The sequence below is a fragment of the Streptopelia decaocto genome, assembly GCF_964273445.1.
Source record: "Streptopelia decaocto genome assembly, chromosome: 4".
Lineage (NCBI taxonomy): Eukaryota > Metazoa > Chordata > Aves > Columbiformes > Columbidae > Streptopelia > Streptopelia decaocto.
In genome coordinates this window covers 1,421,724-1,447,337 of record NC_138658.1, presented here as the reverse complement: position 1 = coordinate 1,447,337, position 25,614 = coordinate 1,421,724, and the positions used below count along the sequence as shown (strand labels likewise).

Sequence of the window (25,614 nt, the reverse complement as noted above, 5' to 3'; positions counted from 1 at the left end):
GCCTGCGGGCCGGTTGCCACGGCAACCACGCGCCCACTTCCGGGGCGAGGCGCCGGCGCGGGGGCTGCCGGGAGGGCGGGCTGGGCCAATAGGAGGCAGGCAGCGGCGGGGCCTGCGCCTCGCGCTCCGGTGAGCGGCGGGGACGGGGAACCGTGAGGGGAACCGGGGGGGACGGGGGCGCGCGGCCTCCGCCGCTCAACCGGCCAGCGCTCCCCTCGGGCCTCGCTGCCCGCCGGTGGGTTCTGGGCGGGCGGTCGCGTCGCTGCCGGAGTTTCCGTTGGTGCCGGTGACTGAAGGGCCCGGGCCCGGCCGCCTCCCACCGGGCACTGCAGGCACCGGCGGGCGCTGGCGCTCGGGGTCCGGCCTTTAAGACCCCGCTGGGAAATCCGGCCCTCAGGCTCCTCATTAAAGTTGTGCGTTCTGACACTAAAATCCACAGAGACGTCGGTTTGTTGCGGTCCGTGCGCAGCCACAGAGGGTGCAAGCAAGAAATAAACTGCGCTCTTTAGCGCCTTATTGACTCAATCATCGTTTCTTTGCCTTTTCCCGGTGCCGGGGCAGAGCCATGGAGCCCAGCCTGCTGCGGGAGCGGGAGCTGTTCAAGAAGCGGGCCCTGTCCACGCCGGCCGTGGAGAAGCGCCCGGCGCCCTCGGCCGACTCAGCTGCTGCCAAAAAGAAGAAGGCGAAGGTAGAACAAGGCGGCTCCTCGGGCTCCAAACAAAACACAGGTTGGTGAAAGTCTCCTGTTCAAAGTTGGTTTGGTATTTCCCATCTCTGAGAGATGGTTTAGTAACATGAGGCCGCCTATCCGTGAATTTTGCTAGTGGCTGTTGTCATTCTTTCTCTTAAATTGATGCCTTTTTAAGGAAATCAGCTTATGCAACATGAAAAAAGAATTTTGCTGCCATGCCTACAGGTCAGGGCTTGTCCTGTGACATCTTTACTGTTTTCAGTTGGAGGAATCGCTCCCACCAAAGTGTTATTTCGTGTGAAACTCAGCTTTGCTCTGTGGATGTCAGTAAATGCCAGACCCACAGGATGAGCAGTGACAGCGGTTTCATTCTTGTTCTTTTTTTCTGTTTGGCAAGAGAGGGCTTAAAACTCTCATTTTCTAAACTGAAAGTCATAGGCTAGGATGAGAAAGATTTTACAACTTATATCGCATCTGGCTATTGTGTTATGATTAGCAATCGTTCCTGTTTTACCCGGGAGCTCATCTTTGGTCGTGAGCACCAGAGATTTCTGTCTGCCAAGCGTTTCGTTGTTTCCCTGGGCCGGTGGTGCTGGTAACGCCTCTCTCGATGTCGAATAAGCATTTAATAAAGCAGCGCCGAAACCGTGTGAGCAAATGAAAAGTGCAGCACCTGTAGCAGCCGGGCCGGGGTGTGTGTGCACGCGGCGGCGTGCTCTGTGTTTGATGTCGCCACGCGAGACGTGTAACTTGAGGGGCCTTTTCAGTTCTCTGGAAGCACTGACTGTCCTCTGATGCACTCTACAGGGAAAACTAGATATCGGGAGCTACCACACACAAAATATCCTTTTGTGCAAATTCATGGCTTGCTTGTATTTTGAATACCCCGTGTTGCTTTCTTCTAAACTTTAAAAGAAACAATAGGACTGACATCAGCAGAGAAGAGCGTCAGGGCCGGCGGGAGGAGTGGAACATCTGTCTGAGGGGAAGAGTGGGGAGTTTGCATGTGTGCCTCACCTGCTTGGAGCACCAAGTGTGCCAGCCAGACATTTTCAAATAAACCGAGGCAGGCCAGGTTTCCATCGGCCCCTTTGCCTCACTGACCTCTCCAAAAAATAGAACTGAATTCTACATGGAATATCCTAAACTGCGTATCTCGAGTGAGAGCGGTTTGCTGGGAAAGAGGGATGAGGGGCTAGGGAGAGGGTGGGTGGTTCAAATGTGAGTCTGATCTGGAGGAGCTGAGTAGACACACAGCAGAGCAGATAAAGAAAGTGTAATTTCTGTGGTTTTGTGGGCTGAGGATTTCTTTAAGTGCTGTTGCAGCTGTCAAACGATTTACTGACACAAACAGGAATGTGCCGTTGCAAGTAAATTTGCGCTATCTTTTACCCTGCTGGCTTCATTCCAGACAGTATCAGAAAGTATCAGGATTTCTATAACATTTTTATGCAGAACCATTTCAGCCTCCTTTTGTTTTCCCCTGGCGAGTGTGTCCTAAGTACTGCAAAAGCAGCAAAGGTGCAAGAAAAATAATGGAGAGTGGACCAACTTTCTCACTCGTGTTCGTAGGAGTTGGTTCAGAACACGTGTTCAGGTTGGCGAGCGACCCAAGTCACCCTGCGATGCTGCAGCATCGAAGTCCTTTGCCCCAAAACGCGCTTTTATTGGAATCACCAGATTATTATGTGCCTGTCAGGTTACATGTGTGCCAGAGAGGGGTCTTGGGGAGATGGAGTGAAAACTGGTGTTGAAGGATCCCTGTCCCACCCCCCTGAAGAAATGAAAATGAAGGGGATCGGTCCTAGTTGTGTTGTGTTTGACCGCAAAGACGGTAAGTACTGTCACAGTGGGTACGTGTCAGCGCTGCAGGTTCTCCATCGCACCGTGGGTCTGACTCTGAGAACCTGCCCTTGTCCCTTTTTTGGGGAGGAGAGGCATTGAGATCACGCTAACGTTGAAATGACCACATAGCTAAATCTGGCCTGGCATGATTTGTTGTGAGCTTTCCAGCAGGAATAGTTGCACTGATAGTGGTTTGAAATCATTATTCAAACAAGCAGTTTGAAAAAATTTGGAACTGCCTTGTTTATTTGGTTCAGAATAGTAAGCGAAAAATAAATGAAATAGACCGTATCTGTTTATTTCTTTTTATTGATTGAATAAGTTGTGGCTAAGGTCTTAGTCTTTACCCCAAGACCTTTGTCTCGGTGATCGTAGCCAACAGAAACCCAGAGCTGAAATCTCCAGGAGCTGTTTCACAGCTTCGCTTCTCTGGCACGTTCTGCGTGAGGGAGATCTTTACCTTCTGCTCCTTGTGCGGACACGGAGCTGCCTACAGACACCCGTGGGACGGGATGAGTCCCGAGCGCTTTCGCTGCGTGTGCTTCTCGGGAAGGCGCGAGACCCCGGAGCCGGCGCAGCAGAGACCGGCAGCGATGGTGAGTGTGGTGTTGGAACGCTGCGGGTGGAACGCAGTTCTGGCGCCATCCGGAGGGTTTCCTTTCAGGAAAGTCGCTCGTTAGTTAATTCGGTTCGTCCCGCTGGCTGCTCTTGAGCAGGACACCTGTCTTTTGGGGCTGGCGCTGGCAAATACAGCAGAAGGTAATGAGGCACCTGCCCTGTATCCCTGACAGCAGAAGGCATTATTGTCTGTCTGGGCCTGAATCCTAAATTGTCTTATATTCGGGACATCAATTAATTGTGCTTATAGTTTGATTTTTAGCTTAAAGCGTCCTCTGCACGTTGAAAATTAACTGTAACAAGCGTATCGGAGCCGAACGGTTGCAGTGGCCGTTGTGTCGTTCTGCGGTTGCAGGAGGGACTTGGCTTCTCCCGGTGAATCCCTGCACTCGATCCGCTGGTACGAAACAGTGGTCTGGCCACCTTGTGACACCAGCTCACCAACCAGGAAGAGCAGGAATCAAATTAAGTATTTTAGTGTGTTCAGATCACCTGGAGCTTAAGCGTACCAACCTTATGGAGTTTATATTAAAAAAACCCCAAATATATATATATATATAATTACAAGTAGCGGCCATAGCACAAAGGCGTTTTTGAGTGTTGTAGCTTACTCGTCCGTTTGATGGTTAGGTGGGTTTTGTTTCCCTAATGACAGGGATATTATTTGTCTTTTCTCTAGTGAAATATGTTGTCCCACGTGTAGCCCTTGTCTGGTTGGGACATTTCTCACAGGCCTGTTTCTCTGTGAGTTCAGGAGCATGAAGGAATTGCTGACCATTACCTGTGGTCACACTGTTGGACGCTGTTATTACAGTTGTTACTTGTAACTCCTAAACTTCTGTGGTTTGAAAAGCAATAGATGCAACAGAGCTACAGAAGAAAAATAACCTGGTGAGCTAGAGGTCTGAGAGCGTTAGTTGTGCCTCAACACCCAGGAGCTGGTAAAACTGCTCAAATCTGAAGTATGAGGAGAGCAGTTCTCTGGAATGGGAGAAGGGAGAGAGCAGGGGTTGAATTGTACCACGAGAGGCCAGGAAAGACTATTTTAGTGACAAATTCCACGTTGGCTTACTTTTCCTCCCAGCACCCTCTAAAAGCAAGGAACCCATAATGAGAAGAGCTGCTGAAGGCGAGAATTCACACAGGCCTCTCGTGTCTCCTCTCTCGCCCTTCAGCGCTTGGATCTCCTATATTTTTTCTCACCCCTCATGCGTCTCTCCCGTCTCCGCGTGGTTCACCCCCTTGGGAGACACTGCTGTGTCTTTGTGCTGGGCTTGATCGGATTGTTGAGCGGTTTTGTTAAGCAACAGTTTTATGCACGTTAGACAACATTTGTTCGTTCAGGTAGACAAAGATCTACGCTAGTAACTCAATACAAACAAGAGAAGTTCATTTAAAAACAACAATCTTTTCTTCCCCCATAACACTGCAACAGACCATCCTTTTGCTAAGCACTTGGAAAACCTTTGCCGATTATCCGTGTTCACATCCAGAGCTAAAACAGGAACTGTTGCTATTGTTTTTAAGTCTAAAAGAAAAATATGTATGACTTGCTCATCCATAAGGTATGAGCTGCTTTGTTCAAGGCGTTAAACCTTCCTCAGGCGCCGCTGCCCAGTCCTTCCTACACCACCTCTGTTTCGCGCTTTCTGAAGCTGTTTAGCATGGCCCTGACAGGGTTGGGTTCGTTCTCCAGATCTTTCATAGTTTTATTTTTCACGCAGCAGCAGCAGTCCAGCAGCTCATAGAGGAAAGCCAGCACCACCAGGGAAACTACTGTAAAGATGAAGATAATCAGAATAATAAAGCAGGCGGTGTTCCAGTTGTCGTGGAAAGGGTAGATTTTCTGCACTTGGAAGCCCAGGAGCTGGGACACGGCTGTGGTCTCGTTCCAGTGAGTGCCGTTGAGGGTTGCCATTCTCCAGGAGTGCTCTTAGCGCCTTGGCTCTCGCAGCTTTGGGGGCTGAAACAGAAAAACAAAGCTGGTGAGGACTGTAGTGATCAAGAATACACTGTGGTGTTGTTTTTATTTCCCCAAACTCTAAGAATTCAATCTCAGACTGGGTGCTGACACCTCCTACAAACACAGATTGTTGAATACGCAGATTTGCTCTCAAAAGTATCAAACCCAGAAACGACAACCTTGTGATTTGTCTGGTGCACTTATTTTGGTGATGACTGATCCGTGTGTGCATCATGTAGTGTAAGTTATTCTGGAATTAAAGAGCTTTGCTTCTTTATTTCAAGTCTACGCAAAGACAAGAAGGTGACAAAGGTAATTTTCGAGGTACCCCGTGGTTTCGGTGACCTGTCCTTGGTCACTCTGGAGGTTTGGGCTTGTGTGCTGTGAAAGCCTCAGCGCCCTGTTGGCATCCCTAGGAAAACAAAACCGGGAACCTCCTTCTCATGCCCGAGCGATTAGAAGAGCTTTCTGCAGGTTAAGTTCATTGCAGTTTGGTTGCTTATTTAGGTTTTTTTTTCCCCTCATATTTGGGAGAAAGAAATAAATCAGTCTTTTTTTAAAAAAAAAACAGATAAATCATGACTATTTTAGAGGGTATTTCCAAAGAATGGAGCTGAACATTTGGTTGTTCTTCCGTTAAAAAACCACAATCCTAGTTTCTGAAATTTCCACTGCCCCAGTGGCACTGGGCACGTTTGGGAATCTCGGCCCACTTGTGGTGCCATGGTCATAACAAGGAAACCCGCACATTTCTCAGAGTTCTGATTTCTTACTTCGGTTGCCTTCTCTGCTCAGCTGCCAGGAAAGCAGTGTTGTGTTCTGCCCAATAACGGCCTGTTTGGACCCAGCAGGGACAGAAACCAAGACGCTGGCTTCAGCAGATCTGCCTCGGTGCTGCTGCCGAGCCGTGCGGCTCTGGAAAGGCGTGAAGGAGGGAAAGCGGGTTGTGCCACAGCCGTTTCTGTGGTGTATCCAGAACAAAAAAAGCAGTTTTGTCTGCCTCTGAATTTCTCTGCGGATTGTGGATAAGTAGGCGGACGAGGTGTTTGGCAATAACATCTTTACGGTTGTGCATTTCTTTTTCCCTGGCTTTGCCTCCCAAAGCTGAGGGACTGTGCATTACTTCTGGTGTGTAGTGGAATGTAATCCAGATTGGTAACTCTGTAGGAACCCAGACTCTTATTTCCATGCCTCACTTTTTTTTTTTGTTGCTTTGAACATGAAGCAAAAAGTGAAGACTTCGCTATGTTATTGCAAAATAGTTCTGGCTGCCCATACTGAGTTTAATTTCATTTAATAATCAAAACAAAGGGGCAGCGCCGATGTTTTGTTCGTTAAGCTTTGTTCACAGGGAATCCTGGTGTATGGCAGAAATAATTCTGCAGTCAGCCTGCTTAGACCATGAACACTACAAAACGCCTGAAGAAATGGGAAGTGGCCAAGTCCAGGCATGATGGTGTCTGCTAAACAGGTGACTCAGGGCAGCCAAAGCATCCGGCATTATTTTTGAAAAGGATATTATGAAAACCATGATGATGCAGCCAAAACAGCTTGCGATTTATGTCTGATTTTTATTGTTCAAATATTATCTATTTTGTTCTTTATCCTTTTGTCTTTAATAGATATAAATTGAGACAAAATGCCTTTGTTTTTGGGGAAATACCTGGCATTAGCATGATACAGGTATTTGTTGGAAGAGTCGCAGTAACTTACCGTTTCCTCTGCTAAATGTGTAGCTCAATACAACAATTTGTAATTGAATACACAGAGTATGACTGAGACGAGGAAGATTAATTGAACTTTTTTTTCTTAAGCAAAAATTTGCAGAGCAAATCCAAGCTAAAAATATTGATGAGTTTGGTCTTGGCTTTCAGAGCGTGGCTTGGTTAGGCCGGGGTCTGGGCAGGATCTGAATGAGGCCAAGCAGATAAATATCAGTGGCTGTAATTACTAAAATACAAGACTCAAGGAGCTGTTGCTGAGCCTTCGGAATTAACACAGCGCTAATAAGCTCACCCTAAGCAGTCAAAGATGGGCTGGTTTCACCTTTCAATTTTACTTATTTCCTAATGGCACAATTTAAATTCGTATTGTAAGCCAGTCTGATTTATATGCGGTTCAGCTCTTGTACGTACCCAAAATGTAATGAGTTAAATATTTAATGAAAATGGCTTCTGTAAATCTGTATTAGGTATTAATTTAAAAGTATCGTCATCCTTAGATGCTGCAGAGAGCAGCTTTATTTGCCGTCAGATTCACAGAGCAGAGGGAAATGACTGGCAAAAATCACTTTGCAGTAGCGAGGAAGTCCTGGTTAAGAAAGCCCTGAACAGACATCCTGGGGTAACAGCATTTCCACATCTCCCGTGGATTCTGACCCCTCTGTTTGTATCACATCCATCCACGTTATCTGTCACTGCTCCGATATTTGCAAGGACAATAATAGGCAATGGGATTTTCTTCCTACCCTGACATAAAAAATTCTAGCACAGGTTTCTAGCCTGTCAATGAATGTAGATCTCTTCTAGGCAGCTTCATTGATACAGTTCACAGAATACCTGCTCAGGAGATGCCGTTCTGAAATTCCAGGTTTAGCTGCCTTTGTTTTAAGGAAAATCCTTTTGCTGTCATTTCTGTAAAAACATATAGAAACAATGGCAGGGACTGCGAGTCTGCAGCAAACGAGCCGCCTCCCCAGCCAGCACCAAAACCCATTTTGTGTGCTGAACCTCGCTGGGTGCGTTAGCTCCTCGGTAAGATGGAGCGGTCGTCAGCTTCCCCTTAGCGCACAGATGGTGAAAGTGCTTGTCTGACAGCGCAAGACAAGCTCCCCCTGCCTCCAGCGGCACCAAACCCTGCGCAACCGCCGCGAAAATCCTCCCCGTTCTAAGCAGCTTTTACAGGCTCGTAGGTTACCAGCATATTTTCTCCCAGTAATCAAGACAAACCTTAAGACAAGGGTATAAAACGCCGCATGCCTACCTGGGGTCTGAAAGGATGCTGGCGAGCGCTGCGCTGGTCCCTTTCCTCAGCGCAGCCCGTGGCACAGCGAAGATGGAGCTTTCCCAGCCCCGGCCAGAGCGCGATGCTGCTGACAACTTCCTTTCTGCTCATTTGCATCAAACCCCATCCCCAGCAGCAAACCCTTCACCTATTCGACACCTATTGTCTCGAATAAGAAACAAACCCCTTCCCGCTCTGGATTTTTCGGGATGCTCTTTGTTGTGTGTGACGGTGGCCGTGACCCTGTCGCGTTGTTGTGGTTGAACGGCGGTGTTTGAAATGTCAGTATCCGCAGCTCGGCTCCCCGAGGGTTGGATCGACTGGCTGTGAAGCGCAGCAGGCTGCAGCCAGGCAGATTAAACGAGATCATCTCCTTGATTCAATTGACAGAGCAAAGACGTGATAAGTCGTCTTAAATATTTGTCCTACCTCTGATTTTATTTTAGTCGCTTTAGACCTCTCATTACACCTATGATTTATAAAATGTCTTTCATGCATGTTAATTTTTAATGATAAAAGGGGATCCTCGGGGGGAAAATCCCTACAGGCTGTATTTCCAGACAGAGACAGCTTTTGTTTTTCTCCTTTCTATCTTAATTTAGTAACTAGAATAAAATGTTCTTCTGTAGCTGGACTTACAGCGATTATTCTATCTCAATTTTAGAATTGTTGTGCTGTATAAATCCTCTAATGCGATCTCATAGCTTGACAACCACCAGGCGCTGGGTTTTAGGTTTGGCGTTTGTTCCTCGGGCGTTCGGTTTTTTACCGTACTAGCACCAGTCCCCACGAAATCTCCACGGTCATTATTGAAAGCAGGTTTGTTTGATTCTGGCTTGAGATGCGCTGGGACAGACAATATACAAATTCACCTGAAGCGCAATGATTGCAGAGACTTCGTTTGGAGTTTCCTGTGAAGAACGTGACATCTTGGGTGCCTCTTCTAGAATACAATGATCTTTTTTTCTTCATTGTTTTTGGGCACAGCGACCCCCTTGTGCTGCCCCTTGTCCCCGCTCTCCTCCATGCTCTCAGTTAACACACTCACCTTCATTGTTCTTTCCCTCTCTCAGCTGATTTTCCCACAGAACGAGGAGCTCAGGGTCTCTGAGGTATCTGCTGTCCTGCCAACTTTGATCAGAAATCGCCAGTGGATTAAAAAATTCCTGTGGTGGCAAAGCAGGAATTTTCCTTTTCTGGTATAGCTGAAATTCGGAAAAGCCGTTATCATTAAGCCTTAGAAACATTGTGCTGGTAATGGGCCTGTGGCTTTTGATCATGGTTTGTTGTGGATATTTCTGTTTAATGTGCCGTGCTACATAATTAATAAAACGGTCATTAACAACCTTGCAAGATTTTTTAAAAGGATCTTTACACAGCAGCAAAGCTCACGATGCATTAAGACAGAACCAGCCAACAGAGAAGATGCTGAATTACCGTTCCAGTAATGCAGCGCGCCAAGTGAAGTGTTTGGAATAGAAATTCTCCACTAGAGTGCTTTAAAGTTAAAACCAGAAAAAAGGCCCAAGACAAGAAGCACAGCCTGTACCTGCTGTCTGACTTCTTCATACTGTTTGGCAATCAACGACATGTGAGCAGGAGTGGCGTGCAGGGCCGACAGGGTGTCGTCGAAAGCAACATTTAATTCTTTGTTTTCTCCTTTTTGTAGATCACAGCAATGGGTCATTTAACTTGAAAGCCCTTTCAGGAGGCTCTGGCTACAAGTTTGGAGTCCTTGCTAAAATAGTGAATTATATGAAGGTACGGTGTTTCCGTGTAAAATTCCAGTGCTTTGAAATGCTTTAGTGCCTTATTCTCCTGTGGTAGCTGAAAGACACTGAATATCTCAAACTTTTAAATTCTTCAGCTGCTTGTTGAACTCAAAATGCTGTTGGTAAACAAAATGGTCAGTATATTGTTCCATTACTGAAATCCTAATTGTTCCAGGTCACTTTAGAACTAGGAGAATAGTTTTTGTTGGCATTATACAGAGAATGTGGAAGATGCTGTCAGCTTTTAGGATTCCTGAGCTCTTTGTCAAAACAACGTGTTCTTTGGTTCTTGATGGATGGCTTTGCCATCAATCTGAGCTGGTACTAATTTATTTTCCTCAAATTCTCAAAACGCTCAACTTGAAACTCTGGTGCTGTGTATATCGTGTCTGTCCTGCTTTTTCTGAAGTGGTTTTGTCATCACGTTGTACCAATTTTAGTTACATAATTGAGTCGCTGAATAAAATAAGTCCAGAGCTCTAATAGATCCTGTTTTCTTTTCCAGACTCGGCACCAGCGTGGGGACACACATCCCTTAACCCTGGAGGAGATTTTGGATGAAACGCAGCATTTAGATATCGGACTCAAACAGAAACAATGGTTAATGAGCGAGGTAAAGAAAACATATGTTTAGATTTTAATTTGACATCAGAGGATTATGGTAAATCTGAATTGTACATGTTTTCCCTCCTTTCTTCTTTCCGTGTCTCTTCTCTTTCTCCTTTCAGGGCCAGGCTGGCATCTGCAGAACAAACTGAGTGGAGTTGTCCTCTGGCACAGGTGAACGTCCCTTGTGCTGGCTGCACCGCAGAACTCATTTGGAGCATATCTTAAATCCTTTCAATTGTCCATCCTAAGTAAACACTCACTGTGCAGGGGTCCTCTCAGTTTCTTCTACAGCTGCTTCCTGACTCCTGTTTTGTTCATCCCTGGGTAACGCATTTCGCATTCATAACATCCACATGACAGGAGCTCAATAAACAGAGATGTCGTTTGCACTTTATAGTTCAGCCAAAGCACACTTTGTTGCGTCCCCTCTTGGTTTTATTTTCATTCCTTTCTCCAAAAAGGAACGTGTGCGGCTTTCTGCCCTAAGAGGCTTCACACACTTTGGAGCCCGCAGGCATTAAGTGAATTACACTAATCCTCCTTAGGTGCTTTATGTTGCAGTGAATTATGCCTAGGCTGGTGGATCTAGGATCTGAGGATTTGAAACCCATTTCAAACTCAGACCTCCAGACCGGCAGCTGTAGCGTGTGACTGACGCGCTCTAGCTGCTCAGAAGCACACTGGGCGAAAACAAAGCTAATAAATAGTGTGCACGCTTTTTCAAGGTTTGAAATGTATGTTGCTGTTACAGGCTCTGGTCAACAATCCGAAAATAGAAGTTGTGGATGGCAAGTATGCTTTCAAACCCAAGTACAACTTGAAAGATAAGAAGGCTCTGCTCAGGCTCCTGGACAAGCACGACCAGCGCGGGCTGGGAGGAATCCTGTTAGAAGACATCGAGGAAGGGCTGCCCAACGCGCAGAAAGCCATCAAGGTGAGCGGCGCCTCTGCGATCCAGCGAGCCCGTCCGCTGAGCTCCTCAAACGGGAGGCAGAGGCTAAAAGATAAGTTTCTCCTGAGCTTTTCCCATTCTTGTGAGAGCTCAACAGCTGTTTCGGAAGGTCTGATCTTGTAGCTTTTTCTGTATTCCATCCTTGACTTTCAGATTTGACTTGATGTCTCAGCACAGCTGTCAAAGCTCTTTCTCACAAAAGGCTTTTGATCTCCTACATTCCAACTGTAGGCATTTAGTTCTGGTTTTATACCTTGATCTCAGTCCTCTGTGCCTCGTCTTAGATTTATTAGCGTATTTACCATCAGCCTCCACTTGGGATGCTTTTCATGGCAAGCTGCTTTGCCGCTTCTCTGGTTTGTTGTGCTTTTCTTCGCACGAGGTCTGGGTCTGTTGTTCAAGTTGGAATCCTTATTCCTGGTAACAAAATGATTTAAAGTTATTCTTTTGCATTTGTTTTCGAGGCTTTAGGGGACCAGATCATCTTTGTTAATCGCCCTGATAAGAAGAAAATTCTTTTCTACAATGACAAGAGCTGTCAGTTTACTGTGGATGAAGGTAGGTGTTGCTTTACAGATGTTTCCGTGATAGTTGATTTGAATTAATCTGAAGCACCTATATATATAAAAGCAGTTTTCAGGTAGAGCAGTCTTTTAAGGTGATAATGAAATTTTAGGTATATCCAGGTGTCAGGAAAATGCTTTATATTAACACAAGACTAAGACTAGTGAGTTCGGGGGTATTATCCACTGTTTTCTGATGGATACATTGGAACCTGGTGCCCAAAATCCAGCGGTTCCCTTCGAGTGCAGCGGTACAGAGGAGACTAAAACCCACCACATGCCACATAAAGCCGTCTTACCATAGAACGTCACATTACGGTAAAAAAGGGGAAGAGCTTTGATAGCAACTTGACCTGCTCCACTTACAGGACCGCAGAACAAAGCACAAAGCTCTTCTTTCCTTGACTAGCTCACAGAGACTCTTTATTTTCAATAGAATTAATCAACTGGGAATGTGTATCATTAACTTATTTGTTATGTACCGCAGTTGTACTCTCAGTAATAATAGCTTTCTTCCACAAAGATAATTAAGTGGATGTGACACCTGCATTAAAAAATATAAAAACTCTTTCAAAATATTGAAGTGAATATCTCTTTAAACCATAATTTCTGTCACTTCTTGATAGTGGCAATCGGAATTGTATGTGAAATGCAGAATTAGAAGCTTGTACTCCGCATTCACTGGGGAATTCGTCGCCTCCCAGATGCCTGAATTTACCATTGACGCTCATCCTGTTCAGGTGGCGTCTCCGTCAGGATCCTCACGTAGCCAAGACATTTAGAAATCAATGCTGTATTGTTCAGATAAATCTCTGAAGTCTTTAGCCACCACTGGCTGTGCGACAGTCACGATGGCTGATCCTTCCTTCTCATGCCATTTTTTCCAGATAACAGGCATCCCGCCACCCTAAAAGAGTGAGCAGAGGGAGACTTCTATCCTGTTGCTCCAGGATTAGCTGGAGTTTAATATAAGAACCCATTTTATTAAGATGTAGCGAGATCTGCCAACCCTTCATCAGGTAGCCGGTATCAGTCCAAGGCTGTGCATATACAATACGTTCTATTTTAGCAGTGATGTGTTTAGCAGTGAGCAAAGCGAGCCATTGCTATGAAAGCGGGGAAAAGCTTAAAAGAAAAATAAAAAACCAAACAACTCAAACCCCTCAAAAGAAAGCGTTGAAGCCGCTAATCTCCCCATGCTGGTGGCATTTTGTAAGGACAGGACGCTGGTGTGCAGTGCATTGCATTCAAGGTGGCTTGGCTGTTTCATCCGCAGGTGGCAGCACGTTCCCAGCTGATCACAAAGCGGTATTTTTAGGTTTCTTCTTTTGTTCTGTTCCTGCTGGGTTTGTTTTCCTTCTCCCGCTCCCGATGGTGCTTTGTTCTGAGAGGGGGCAGAACACTTTCTCCCTTGTGAATGTTGTGATCTGCCTGCGTATGCCACATCTCCTGAGCGGGTTCGCTTGCTCATTGCAGCTGGAATGGGTCCTTTTTCCAGCTGTGTTGTCCTGCGATGAAGAACACCCGTCCTTCCTGAGCGGTTTTGCTTTCCGATTCCGTCCAGAGCACCACAAGCACGTCTCTTAGGGAGTCGCTGGCAGAATTCCCTGCGTGCAGGATGAGTTATGACACCTTTCTGCCTTAGCAGTGCTTTTCAGCTCATTATCTCCAGCAACCTTAACATGAAGTTTTCTAGAAGGCTGCAAAGTAAGCCTCGAAGCGTCGTCAGGCTCTTTGATCTAGCAGCTGATGACAGTTCAAAATATGTTTCTAGTTTAGTGGTTATCCTTAGAAATCAGGGCTCTGCGCTCCTCACTGCAGGATTCTTGCGTATGACACCTCTCTCTGCAGTCTGAACGTGTGTTGGCTGGGCTGAACACCCTCTGAAAGTTATGTGTCCTGTTGTTGTACCCAGTGGTTTTGGTGGCCAAACAAGCTTTTCTTTCTCTGCTTTTGAAAACAAATGCCGCCGTGCTGCAGCAGCAGTGCAGTACCTATATATCGGCATCTCCAGGGAACCGGAGGAGGTTTGTGCAGTAAGGAACAGCTTTTGTTCTTCCTTTTATGTGGTTAGCCAAGGAGGGTTCAGATTGCACGTGTTCCTTCTTGACTTCCTGACTAATTAATCTTCTGTCAGTGGTGTGTAGCTGAAAGCGTTTATACAAGCTGGACTAGATTTCGGGCGCTCCAGCCAAGTAAAGCACTGCCTTTTTGGGCTGCAACCAAGCGTTCACCCTGTGCCGGCTGCATTGCCAAAAGCCAGTCTGATTGCTTCACTGATAGAGATTGTAAGGCAATACAGGAAGTATTTTAACACCTAAAAATGTGGATACTTAATTGTACATGTTTTTCAATATCCTTGCTAAGCACCTCTGAAGAGACCCAAGGAATGGCCAAAGCCTCTTAAATTTAACAGTATAAAAGTCGCTTGGGATCAGCGATGGCTTGGGGGTCTGGCGTTGAATTCCAAGGTGGTCCAGGGGTACGCAGAGCACCTTTTCCTGCTGGGGGAAAGCCAGCGCTGTGGCTCTGGGACTGTTGGGAAGCAGGACTCCATCCTCCTCACTACTCAGTTATTTCTTCCCTTCTGCCCTGGGATTGTTCTTGTCCCGTGTTCAGATTTCGGCTCAGCTCACTGAAGATTTTTAAGCTATTTTAATCTCTGGCAGATTTTATTACCAGCGTGATGTAGCAGTTTATCCCCAGAAGCCATCTCAGCCTTTTTGCGAGAGCAGGTGAAGTGGCCAGGACAAGCTGCGCCGAAGTCACCGTGCAGCCGTGTAACCATGACTGTGCTCCCTAAACGTAAGCGCTTATAGACAGGGAGCGTGTTAAGAGAGTAACTACTCGGGAAATGACAGTACAAATAGTTTTCCAAGTGCGGCACCCTGCGATGCAGGAAGTTGGGGTGGCTGTGCATCCTTACCCCGGGGTACTTTGGAAAGAGAAGGTGTTTGCAAAATCTTGGTTGTGCTGCCCTCTGCTTTGCTGCGTGGTGGTGACTGGAGGTCAGAGCTTGTTGGTTTAAGTCAGGGCATTGTGATGCTTCAGATGTTAACAAACGTCTAAACTGGCCTTTCCTTCAGCTCATGATCTCATTCCCTTCTCTCGTTCCTTAAAAGACCAGAAGTCAGTGATCTGGAGGAGCAAGGGAGCAGCCCGTGAGTGGTGTTGTTTCTCACAAGTTAAAATACTTTAGTGCTGAAATTGGAAGATATTGCACATGGGATTTGTTCGTAGTCCAGGCAAGACACCAGGCACCTGCCTTGGGTGCCAGCATCACCCAGGTTGCACCAGGGGAGGGTGAGGTTGGATCTGGGGAACAATTTCTTCCCCAAAGGGCTGTGGGGCATTGGAACAGGCTGCCCAGGGCAGTGCTGGAGTCACCATCCCTGGAGGGCTGGACAGACGGACATGAGGTTCTCAGGACATGGGGCAGTGCCGGGGTGGGGGAACGGTTGGACCCCATCTTGGGGAGCGTCTTCCAACCAAAATGATTCAGTGATTCTATGATCACAACTTTCTGCCTCTTCTGAGGAAGATCTGCATTGCCATCAGGACTCCAGAGTTCTTCACTGGAAACGTGTCTGTCTCCTGGGGGTTCACAGCACCTGAGACCCTTGGGAAATTTCTCCCCAGGGGATTTTTTCTGGGACCCATCTTGTCATAGCAGCCTCAGCGGTAGGAGGAATTGTCAGCTTGCTGCAGTCAGGTGAAGCCGAGCTGTCTCGACAACTGGACAGGGTTTTTCTTTTCCTTCCATAGCTATGGGATGCATGTTCTGGCTGGTCTATCGAATAGTTTAATGGATCTGATAGAAGACTCTCTCCCCTTTGCTGTGCTCTGATGGCGTAGAGGACACGGAGAAGGAAAACTGGATGTGCTCTGTCATGGTAACGGTTGTGTGTGCTGCAGGAACGCGTGCTCCTGGGCCTGTTCTCCATGCCTGGCTGCAGCAGGGCAGCACATGGCGAGCTTTCTGCGCCGACGGTCCCTTCCCGAGAGGAGAGGAGCAGGAGAGCCTCTCTCGTGACCTGCCTTTTATAAGTGGTGACCCCTGCTTTGCTGCTTGCAGCCACAGCAAAGGCCAGGGTGACATTATTTCAGGTTCTCCTCGAAGAAGCTGGGAGAAATCTCTGTCCCAGGTCAAGGCTGTGAATTTGGAGGCGCAGAAATAGCGCAGCTACAAATGCCGAGGATTTATTTCTTGAGAGCTGTAGTTATTGCCAGCTTTTCCCATGGAGTCTTGCGTTGCAGAGAGGATGTCACAGTAACTCAGATAGTGTATTCCCAAGGTCTCAGCTTTCCCTCGCTGATAGGGGCATCGTCCTCGGAGACTTGTGAAGAAATCTGACAGGTAACGTGGAAATGGTTCAGTGCCAGCCAGACAGCTGCTCGCTTTCTTCAGTTGGTGCATTTAGCTCCGTGTCTGGTGCTACACTGGATCGGTTTGGTGATGAGATGACAGATCTATCCCTTTCCCTTTAGATGGCACCTTCAAAACAAATCGCTGGTGTTCAGAGCTGTTGGAAGGGCAGCAGCTCTGTGCTTCTCCACCTTTATCCCATGTGTTTGATTCCAAACCAGCCCTTTCACCTTGAGTGTTTAGAATCGTAGAATCGTTTTGGTTGGAAGAGACCCTCGAGGTCATCAAGTCCAACCATTAATCTGTCACTAAACCATGTCCCTAAGAACCTCATCTACGCAGTTTCCAGGGGGCTTTGCTGTTGTGATTTCCCCGTTTCCTGAGCATTAAGGTATTTTAACTCCCTACATGGAGCTTGGGCAGAGGAATACGGTTCTTTTGCAGTTGCTGGGATGAAAGCAATAGCGCTGAATGCAGCCGGATTTCTGGAGGAATTTTTAAATGGGGTTGCAGATGCTGTGTAGTGACTCTGGTGCAGCCAGTTAGCAGATTAAATTATCCGTATGTAAAGTCCATTTTAGCTTTGCGCTTTTCATTCGTGGTGACTGTTATGTTCGTATTTCCTGGCCTAGTTTAAAAGGGTGAATGTGAAAGTGTGATGGGGGTATAACCGCTGCATGACAAAAAGTGTAAAATGCTGTGGTTGGATATTAACCATGATCAGCACTTGGGTGCGTGTTGATCCTCGAAGAGCTGGCCATTGATTTTCTAGTGTTTAATTTTTCACTTCTGTTCCCTAGAAGAATGCAGACCAGTTTAACCTTAAGCACACATCCTCGGCTTTCTCTTTTGCGCTGGGGCGTATTCATTCGTATATTATGGACTCTAAGAAGGAGACACATCATTTGTGTTTGTAGCAGGACACCATAAGTAGAAGGACACGTGCCATTTTGAAGTGATCAAGTCTCTGCTCTGTTATCACTCGGCGTGCACCGTGCCTGTGTCTCACAGGGATCTGTTTGACACTCGCGCCTTGGTATGAAGCCTCATCACTTACTGTGTGAGCTGCAGAAACGCCTGACATGAAATAGGGCCCCTCGCAAAGCACCGTCCTGCGTTTGCACACCCGCCCTCTGATTTACCTTCCCAAACGCTGGCAGGTCTCGGTGTCCAGCCCAGTCCTGTCGAGGACGGGAAGGACACATGAAAATGAAAGAAATAGCTTTAAAGAGCGTGTTCTGCTCAGACCGGAGGATGCGATAGGACCCTGTTCAGACTTAATCTGAGCACTCGTGGCTGAGAAATCTGTCTTGTGTGTTCGGCTTTGATCACAACGCAGCCTTCTGCCCCTGCCGCCGCAGGGTGAGGTGAGAGGGGCTGTGGGACCACCGGGCCGTGCCCAGAGCCCGGAATCACACCCGGGACGGAGGAGCAGACGGAGAGCGGCGTGAGTACCGCGGCAGTCCTTGCATCACATCGTCTGTGCTGTGCAGCCCGTACAAGAGACACACTGAGCACTAGTTCCTTGTCACCAAAAGTGGCGTTTTGACAGGATTTGGTTCTCTTCAAAAACGCTGCATTACCAAAAATGAACATTGTTTTTTTTGCTGGTGAAATTCCTTTCTTTTGTCTCCTGGAAAGCTCGACCAGCCCCTTACTGCTGGCAGCAGGAGGAAAGCGAGACCTGAGACTTAAAGCTTGTGCTTTGATAGGAAAACAAGATGCATTAGGAAGGGAGCTGGTCCGAATCTGTTACGTACGCCTTTTGTGCAGCACGTCTAGAGCCTCGCGTCGCCTGCCGCATCGGACGGCTTCCCGAGCTGCACAAATGGGGCTTGTTTTGACAACCGTATACTAAATTTATCCGGAAAGGGAAAAAATTCAGTCTTGCGTTGCTCTGTGCGCCTCGTGCTTTATTTATAGTTTGTTAGGCAAACCTGCTGACAGGAGATCTCTGCCTTACTGCCCGGGGAGCGAGGGAGGGAGGATCGTACCAGCCGCTGCCTGGGGAAGACATTCCAGAGGCTCCGCGGACTCTGCGTGGGGCGCAGGGTGTGCGGGCAGATGGCAGCTGCTCTCATTAAGACTTACAGTCTCTGTCTTTTTTTTCCTGCTGCTGTGGCTTTTAAGGTATCTCTCATCTTTTTAACACCAGAGGAATTCTAGTGATTTATTAACTCCACGGCACGGCATGTATTATATTACAGCGATAAACCAGCTTAAACCCACTGAAGTAAACATCTTGACTCTTCAGTAAATCAGACTACGAGGTGACAGGTCTCCCAGGCCAGTGGCAGCTGAAGATGCGCAAATGAAGCTGCCATTTGTGGGTGGCTCTTGCCCTTCTCCAAACAATTTGGAACAGAAGCTTATTGGACACGTTGGCAATCCACACGGCAATAGAGATGCTTGGCAAAAGGAGAGACTGTAGCAAACCAACATTAAAAGCACACGTCACCCATGGGTGCTCCCGATGTGCAGCTGCACAGATGAGAATTGGCTCATTTTTCCCGTTGGGGGTTGTTGTTGTTCTGTTGGTTGGGGTTTGGGATTGTTTTTCGGAAGCGTATCCACAGTTGGAGCGGGTGAAGGCTGTGTGATCGGTGGTTGCTGGCCCTGATCGCCACGTCCATGCGGCCACACACGGACACGCCGGAGCACCGCAGCATTTCACATCAAGTCTGGCTTTTTCCCTTCGTGCGGGGGCTCACCCAGGGTTTGTTCATCGAGGTGTAAAATGAGGTTTGTTTGGTGTTTCAGAGTTTCAGAAGCTGTGGAGGAGCATCCCTGTGGATTCTATGGATGAGGAGAAAATTGAAGAGTATCTGAAACGGCAGGGTATTTCTTCCATGCAAGACGCTGGACCAAAGAAAATAGTAAGAGACACAAATTATCGATCTTTCTAAGAGATTCCCCCATCCTGACCTCGCAGCGTTCATTCCAGAACACGTTGGTGAGCCTTTGCACAGCCACTTTGTGTAGTTTGGGGAAGTGTGACCCGTTTTAAGAAGTTGTGAAGAGCAATGCTGTAGCCAGCAGTCAGGGTTTTTATAACTTGTTTGAGCCGGTGTCATCCAGGAAGCTTCAAGAAGAGGTAAATGCCAGAACTCCCGCCAGTGGAAGCCTCTGCTTGAAGCTGTACAACACGTTAGGAGAGAAAGAATAGTTGCTCTTTAGGGAGAAGGTTTTCCTTCTCACACGCGGCACGTCGCAGCTGGAGGGCAGGTCTTTTGACAACTGTTTTATTTCTTCTCCTAGGCTCCCATTCAGAGGAGGAAGAAACCAGCCTCTCAGAAGAAACGTCGGTTTAAGACTCACAACGACCATTTGGCCGGAGTATTAAAAGATTACTCCGACGTTGTTCCTGGCAAGCAGTGACCGGTTGGATTCTGTAGCAAACGTGCGTTTTTATCCCGGCTTTTTGCCGCTCGGGCTCGGCGTCCGCTCGCAGAAAGACTGACTGTGTATAGTAATGTGATGTGTTCCCCCATCCCAGCAACCGCCCGGGTGAAACAGGTCGGTTTAAGAGCAAGTATGAACTACTAAATATAGAGCTTAATTTAATTAGCTGATGCGAAATGTGTCTTTAAGTAAGAGGTTCTCACCAGTTGCCTCCTGGCATAGAGCGATAAATGGTGCTCAGCATGTAGCGCAGGGGTTCCTGCTCAGTGCTTCACTCTGCTTTTACCTTGCTTCATGGGTATTTACCTGGAATTCCTTCCAAGGGGCTTTTTGTAGAATCGAATACAGCGTTTGTTTTACCTGTTCCAGGAAGACCTTTTCCTAAAATCACTGCAGGGAAGTTTCTTTCGCAGTTGAACGCACCCAGGGTTGTACGCTCCTTCCTTGCCAGGGGCCTGAGCTTTGCTGAGCCGGGGGTGGCATCTGAGGCTCAAACTCAGAGAAGATCCCTCTCCCGAGCTGCGGGTGGACGCGCAGCTGCAGCTTCCCCTGCGCATCGCACATTGCCCTCGGCGGTTTCTCCTCCCCGGTGTGGACGCACGAGCGTTGCGGTTCCGCTCTGCGGACCAGAGGGACGGAAAATGAGAGTGTAATACTGAAGCCATTTTTTTTTTAAGTAATAAACTTACAACGCTGGTTTTCAGTGTTGCTTCCTTCAAGAACGAGAGAGTCAATGTCTTTTGTGCGTCTCGCGTTTTTCCTTTGCAAGGAGGTAAGGGCATCTTTGCTATATTTTTATCTTCTCAATGACTTATTGTTCTGGGCTAACACTGTCATTTTGTTATCATTCTTGTCTGGGGGAGGGGGAAAGCCAGCTCATTCGGAACTCCCTGTAGACGCCTGATGTTCTGCGCAGTGATGTGGAACGCAGCCAGATTCTGTCCTCTCGATCACTTATTTTTCTGTGCTGAACCCGAGCCAGTCAATGCTGATATTGTTTGCGTGGCGCTGCGGGAGCGGAGCTGCGTCCCTGCTCTTCAGGGGCGAGGAGCGAGGATGTGACGGAGATGGTGACATCCCAGCACCAGCGGATGCTGCTGCGCGCACGAGCCTGACAGATCGGGGCTTGGAGCAGAGGCCGTCAGATCTGGACACGTGAACAGACAAAGAAACAAGCTTTGTTGCTGTAGCACCAACAATTCCTGCTGGCTTGGGGCGAGCGCAGGAGGAGAAATACACTCATGTAAGCGCAGCGTTCATCCTTCTGTGCGACACACCTGATTTCAAAGAGCGCTCTTTCGAGAAACAGACAATGCTCCAGCATCGCACATGTCGACCTTGTTTAAAACAGCTGCTACATGCCAGTAGGACATTTCCTCTTTTTTTTTTTTCTTAATTTCATATATAGTGCATTGTATATATATATAAAAATATAAAGCGTGCTGCTCCAGCTGGTGTTGAAACAGTTTTTCCTTCCTATATCTCGCAGGTCAGCAGAAGCGATTCCTCGTGGAGCTGCTTAGTTTTCCCGTAGAGCTCTGGTTTGAAGCACACGCAGCACTTACAAAACTGTTCACCTCTCTGTCATCCTCACTCACGAAAGTTAAAACAAAGGGATCTCTTCCATCTGCTGCATTTTGAGCAGTGATTTCCTTTTTGTGGTGGAGGTGCTTGGGGAAAGCAAAGCTCTTAGTGAGCTCTGACCTGCCCGTCCTACCTTTGGGGGTTTGAATGGGGCAGCTTCTCCAGCGCCTTTCATAGCATTATCCCTTCTGCTCCGTGAGCCAAAGGCTGAAAGGCCGGCTGTCAGGTAGGTTCTCTGCTTTGTTTCTCTGCTGAAGTGATTAAGGTAGTAAAGGCGTCTAAAAAAAAACGCCTCTGGCTCCTTTCAAAGACTAAAAATATGTTAGGTCAAAAAATAGGAGAGCAGGAAAGAAATATTGAAGATTTGGGGTTTGTTTCTTTATCGAAGATGCTCCCAGCAATCCTTAGGGGATTTTTTTTCCAAGATCTATTAAAAATCAAGTGATGCGGACATCTCGGACTGCATCATCGGGAGGCTGTTTGCCGGAAGCATTTTGGTACCGCTCCAGTCCGCTTCGGCCCCATCGCAGCATCGCGGCCAAATCTGGCTTCTCGCTGGAGTTCAGCGTAAGAGTTCGCAGCTGTTAAACCAGTCTCACCTTCCTCTGGGCTGTTCCGATTTACTCCGTGTGCGCAGGATTGCTCTCCCGTGGCCTGAGCCACCGTGTGCTCCGCTCGCTCGCCTTGGCAAGGCCTTTGTTCCTGCAGCCGGGCGGTGCCGGGGCTGCTGAGGAGCCTCCTGCTCCTCCTGGGGGCCTGTTACTCCATTCTCTCCTCCTTTCCTCTCTTTACTGTCCACATCGTCCTTTCTTTGCTTGCACAGTTGTATCTTGAGCCTGTGCCTGCGAGGACAGCGTGTGCAGCAGTCGCTAGAGCTGTTCCTGAGACAGGCACTCACCCCTGTTCCTACCTCAGTATCACCCTCATTCACCATAAAAATGCTCTTCCCTTACTTTTTTATGCATACTTTTTATTTGACAAATAGTTCCTCATCTTCTCCTATACTAATAAAAACCTACAAGTTTTGATAAATAGAAAGCATCTCTCCTTCCTAGTCAGCTGTGTTGCAAACGGTGACATCCCATAATGAAACAAATAGAATTTTTATCTCTGCTGAGGTGTATTAGATGAAATTTTGAAAAGAAAACGTAATCCTTGTTTGGATATCTGGTATGTTGTACTGAAACAGGTTCATATAGAGATGTACTAAAGAAATGTCTACGTTTTATTGAGGTGCAAAGGCAAGATTGCAGTTCTGGTTTTAGTACATTCTACCATAATCTGGATCAAAGTGTTTTTCTTGTTGACTTGTGACTGTTGGCTCTCTTAAGGCAGCAGCCGATGGCCGCGGCGTCACCGCTCTGAACACGGAGCTGCACCGGCTGCCCCAAGTGCAGTGTTCCGCCTCCTCCTCCATCGCGACGGGGATGGAAAGCAGCAGGATTTTGCACGGTCGAGTGAGAAAACTGACATGAGGCGGTTTGTAGCAGGGCTGATCTATAATTCATCGTGATCGTTCAAGGCTTTTAGAGAGCAGGGGCGGGAGGGAGGCGAGGGACCGCTGGCGAGCGCTGCCGAGGCCCCGCACGTGGGTGCAGCCGGCGAGCGCTGTCGCTTCGATGAGCGCGGGCAGGCGGGGATTGCCGGGCTGCTGGTGCCCGCCGAGGGATGGGGCTGCCTTTGGAGATGCGACTAGAAGCAGCTACGGCGCTGACATCTCATTATTTCCAGTTTCGTTGCTTGCTTTCCGGTCGCTGGTGATGTACCGGGCCTGAATTCCGTGGTGCGTTACTGCCTGGGGGGCTCTGGGAGAGGGTGTCCAGAGAGTGCAGTGCTTACTGGTGAGCACTGGTGAGGCTGCAGCGCTGCCCAGCCTGGCCCCCGGCTGCTGGCAAAAGAGACTTTGGGGTGCTGGAGCGAGTGCAGAGAAGGGAACGGAGCTGGTGAGGGGCTGGAGCACAAGTGTGATGGAGCGGCTGAGGGACCTGGGGGTTCAGCTGGAGAACAGGAGCTGAGGGGAGACCTTATCAGCTCAAGTTGTGCCAGGGGAGGTTGAGGTTGGATGTGGGGAACAATTTCTTCCCCAAGGGGCTGTGGGGCATTGGAACAGGCTGCCCAGGGCAGTGCTGGAGTCACCATCCCTGGAGGGTTGGACAGACGGACATGAGGTTCTCAGGACATGGGGCAGGGACAGGGGTGGGTTATGGTTGGACTTGATGATCTTGAGGGGCTCTTCCAACCAAAGTAACTCTCTGACTCTGCGCTGCTCCTCAGGTCTGTGTTTCTGGCTCTGTAGGTGCGTTCCCAGCCGTGTCTGTCTTGCCCGGGGCTCTCTGGACGCGTCCCCGTGAAGCAGGTAAGGCCAAGGAGCAGCTCCCCACAGAAGGGGCTCATCTGGACGCAGCCGGGCTCCGGGCATGGAGGCAGCTTCTCCCAGCTGGGTGTCACACGACTGGAGCTGCTCTGTTCCCAGGGAACGCGGGGCAGGGACGCTGCTGTCACACCTGGGAGCCGTGTGCAGTTTGTGCCTCCCGTCCCGTTGGAGAGGGACGCAGGACCCCGGGGGCAGGTCTGGGCGCCGGCTCAGCTCCGTGTGCCGCAGCAGCGCATCTGATCGCGGGCGGAGCGGCGCGAAGGGCGGTGACGGAGACCATGCAGTCAGACTTCTTATGGCAGCCACGGCAGGTGACATGATAGGGGAACGCGGGAAGTTTGGCTGGATATTTGGCGGGCCGGACGTTGTGCCGAGCGCCAGCACAGCGCAGGAAAGGGACAGTGAAGCGGGAGGTTGTCCTTACATTAACTTTTTGAGAGTACCTGCACTTCTGGGCTTACATCCAAGGCCTGAGTACCCGTGCGGTTCCTCCTGCCTCCATCACTTACGCTGTGCTCTCTGTTCCCTCCCGAGCTACTTATTAATTATGGAGACTGCGGAACGAGGTCCGGGCTCTGCTGATGCTTGGCTTCCCCCGTGTTCCAGAAGCAGCGTTGCAGGGATCTGCTAATGGTATCTTCGCTCTTTAAGCTCCAGCATCATCCTGTTTGTGGGCTGTGGCAGCGAGGCAGGTAACGCTATCAGCATTCAGACAGGAAGAGTTTGTCACTACCCCAAGCAAATAAAGCAAAATTATCACATAAAGTTGTAGTTTTCTTTCCATTTTAATGGGGGGGTTAGAATATTGTGTGTAGAAGATAAATTTCATACTGCTAAGTCTGGGAGCTTTTCTACTAAATCACCAGTCACTAAATACCACGTTAGAAAGAGATTGTTCTTAAATGCAGTTGTGGCCACAAATTAGCCAACACAGCTACCAGGAAATTCCAGCGGTTTGGTGAGGACACTCGGTGTGGATCTTACACCAACTGGCTGCCGCTTGTGTCTAAACCAGCCTCGTCCTCCTCCCAGCAACGGGCACTTAAAACGGCTCCATCGTGTATGTCAATTCAAAGTTAACTCCGGACAGCGTTAAACACAGAAAGCAAAACTAGCACTGAAAAGTACCTTCAGCACTGCATTTCTATATTCTCTGTCTATGTTTGGGGCTGTGATTTCATATTACAAGATACTGCTACTGGAGAAGTTGTGGAAAAGAAGAAAGCAAGGTGCTGTGGCAAAAGCAGGGTGCTCGTCTTGGCGTTTGAAACGTCCCCCGAGCGGGCGCTGGTGGCCTGGGGGCGGCTGCCCCAGCTCTGGGACAACCCTGGGCCTTTATTAGATGCTTTTCATACGAGGTTGTGAGGGTTGAAGGCAAGGCAGCAATAACCCAGGACAGAGGTGCGCTGTGTGACCCCGTGTGTACCGTTACCCCGTCCTCCCGGGCGGTGGGACGGCTCCGGTGCTTCCCCAGCTGCGTGCGGCCCGGCCGAGCCCCGCACTGGCTCATCTTCCCTCTCCCGCTTTTATTTTGCCTTCCCCCCTCTCCCAACCAGCCCATGGGTGTTGGGCTCTCTCCTCCTCCTCCTCCTCCCCATCCCGGGCGCCGGCTCCGTCTGCCCTTTGCTGTCCCTGCCCTCGTGTCCCCGTCCCCAGATCCCTGCCCGCGCCTCCGTCCCACCCTCCGGGACTCCGGCCCCCGCTTCTCCCTCTTCCTCCCCGACGGGGGAGCCCCTGGCACCCCGTTTGGCAACCTCCTGGTGTCCGCCAGAGCTCGGGCCTTTGTGGCCGTTGGTGGACGGTCACGGGGAAGGAATGTTCCCCCGGCCGCCCGGGGAAAGGTCACCGCGGGCAGAGGGGACGCCGGGGCCG

General features: G+C 48.8%; 2 protein-coding genes across 4 annotated transcripts; one reads left to right on the top strand and one right to left on the bottom strand.

Moving 5' to 3' along the window:
* The first annotated feature begins 68 nt into the window (after positions 1–68).
* Positions 69–20,480, top strand: GTF2E2 (general transcription factor IIE subunit 2). 3 transcript variants are annotated; one of them, XM_082050662.1, is made up of 8 exons: positions 69–129; positions 562–728; positions 9,790–9,881; positions 10,398–10,505; positions 11,253–11,435; positions 11,925–12,011; positions 19,143–19,258; positions 19,641–20,480. In XM_082050662.1, the coding sequence occupies exons 2-7, from the start codon at positions 566–568 to the stop codon at positions 19,209–19,211; spliced, it is 702 nt and encodes a 233-aa protein (XP_081906788.1). In that variant the 5' UTR covers positions 69–129; positions 562–565; the 3' UTR covers positions 19,212–19,258; positions 19,641–20,480. The 3 variants fall into 3 exon arrangements, with proteins under 3 accessions (XP_081906788.1, XP_081906786.1, XP_081906787.1); XM_082050660.1 differs by having other exon boundaries at positions 11,918–12,011; XM_082050661.1 differs by lacking the exon at positions 69–129 and adding an exon at positions 177–235 and having other exon boundaries at positions 11,918–12,011.
* SMIM18 (small integral membrane protein 18) lies at positions 4,779–8,184 on the bottom strand (the record flags this gene model as incomplete). Its single annotated transcript, XM_082050668.1, has 2 exons — positions 8,100–8,184; positions 4,779–5,117 (listed from the first exon to the last, which is right to left on the bottom strand). Exon 2 carries the CDS (start codon positions 5,070–5,072, stop codon positions 4,779–4,781), a length of 294 nt encoding a protein of 97 aa, XP_081906794.1. The 5' UTR covers positions 5,073–5,117; positions 8,100–8,184.
* Positions 20,481–25,614: the final 5,134 nt, after the last annotated feature.

Coding starts and splice junctions, on each gene's coding strand:
- GTF2E2 (XM_082050660.1), top strand. CDS start 566: ATGGAGCCCAGCCTGCTGCGGGAGCGGGAGCTGTTCAAGAAGCGGGCC. Junction 12,012..19,142: donor TCAGTTTACTGTGGATGAAG/GTAGGTGTTGCT, acceptor TTGGTGTTTCAG/AGTTTCAGAAGCTGTGGAGG. Junction 19,259..19,640: donor ACGCTGGACCAAAGAAAATA/GTAAGAGACACA, acceptor TTCTTCTCCTAG/GCTCCCATTCAGAGGAGGAA.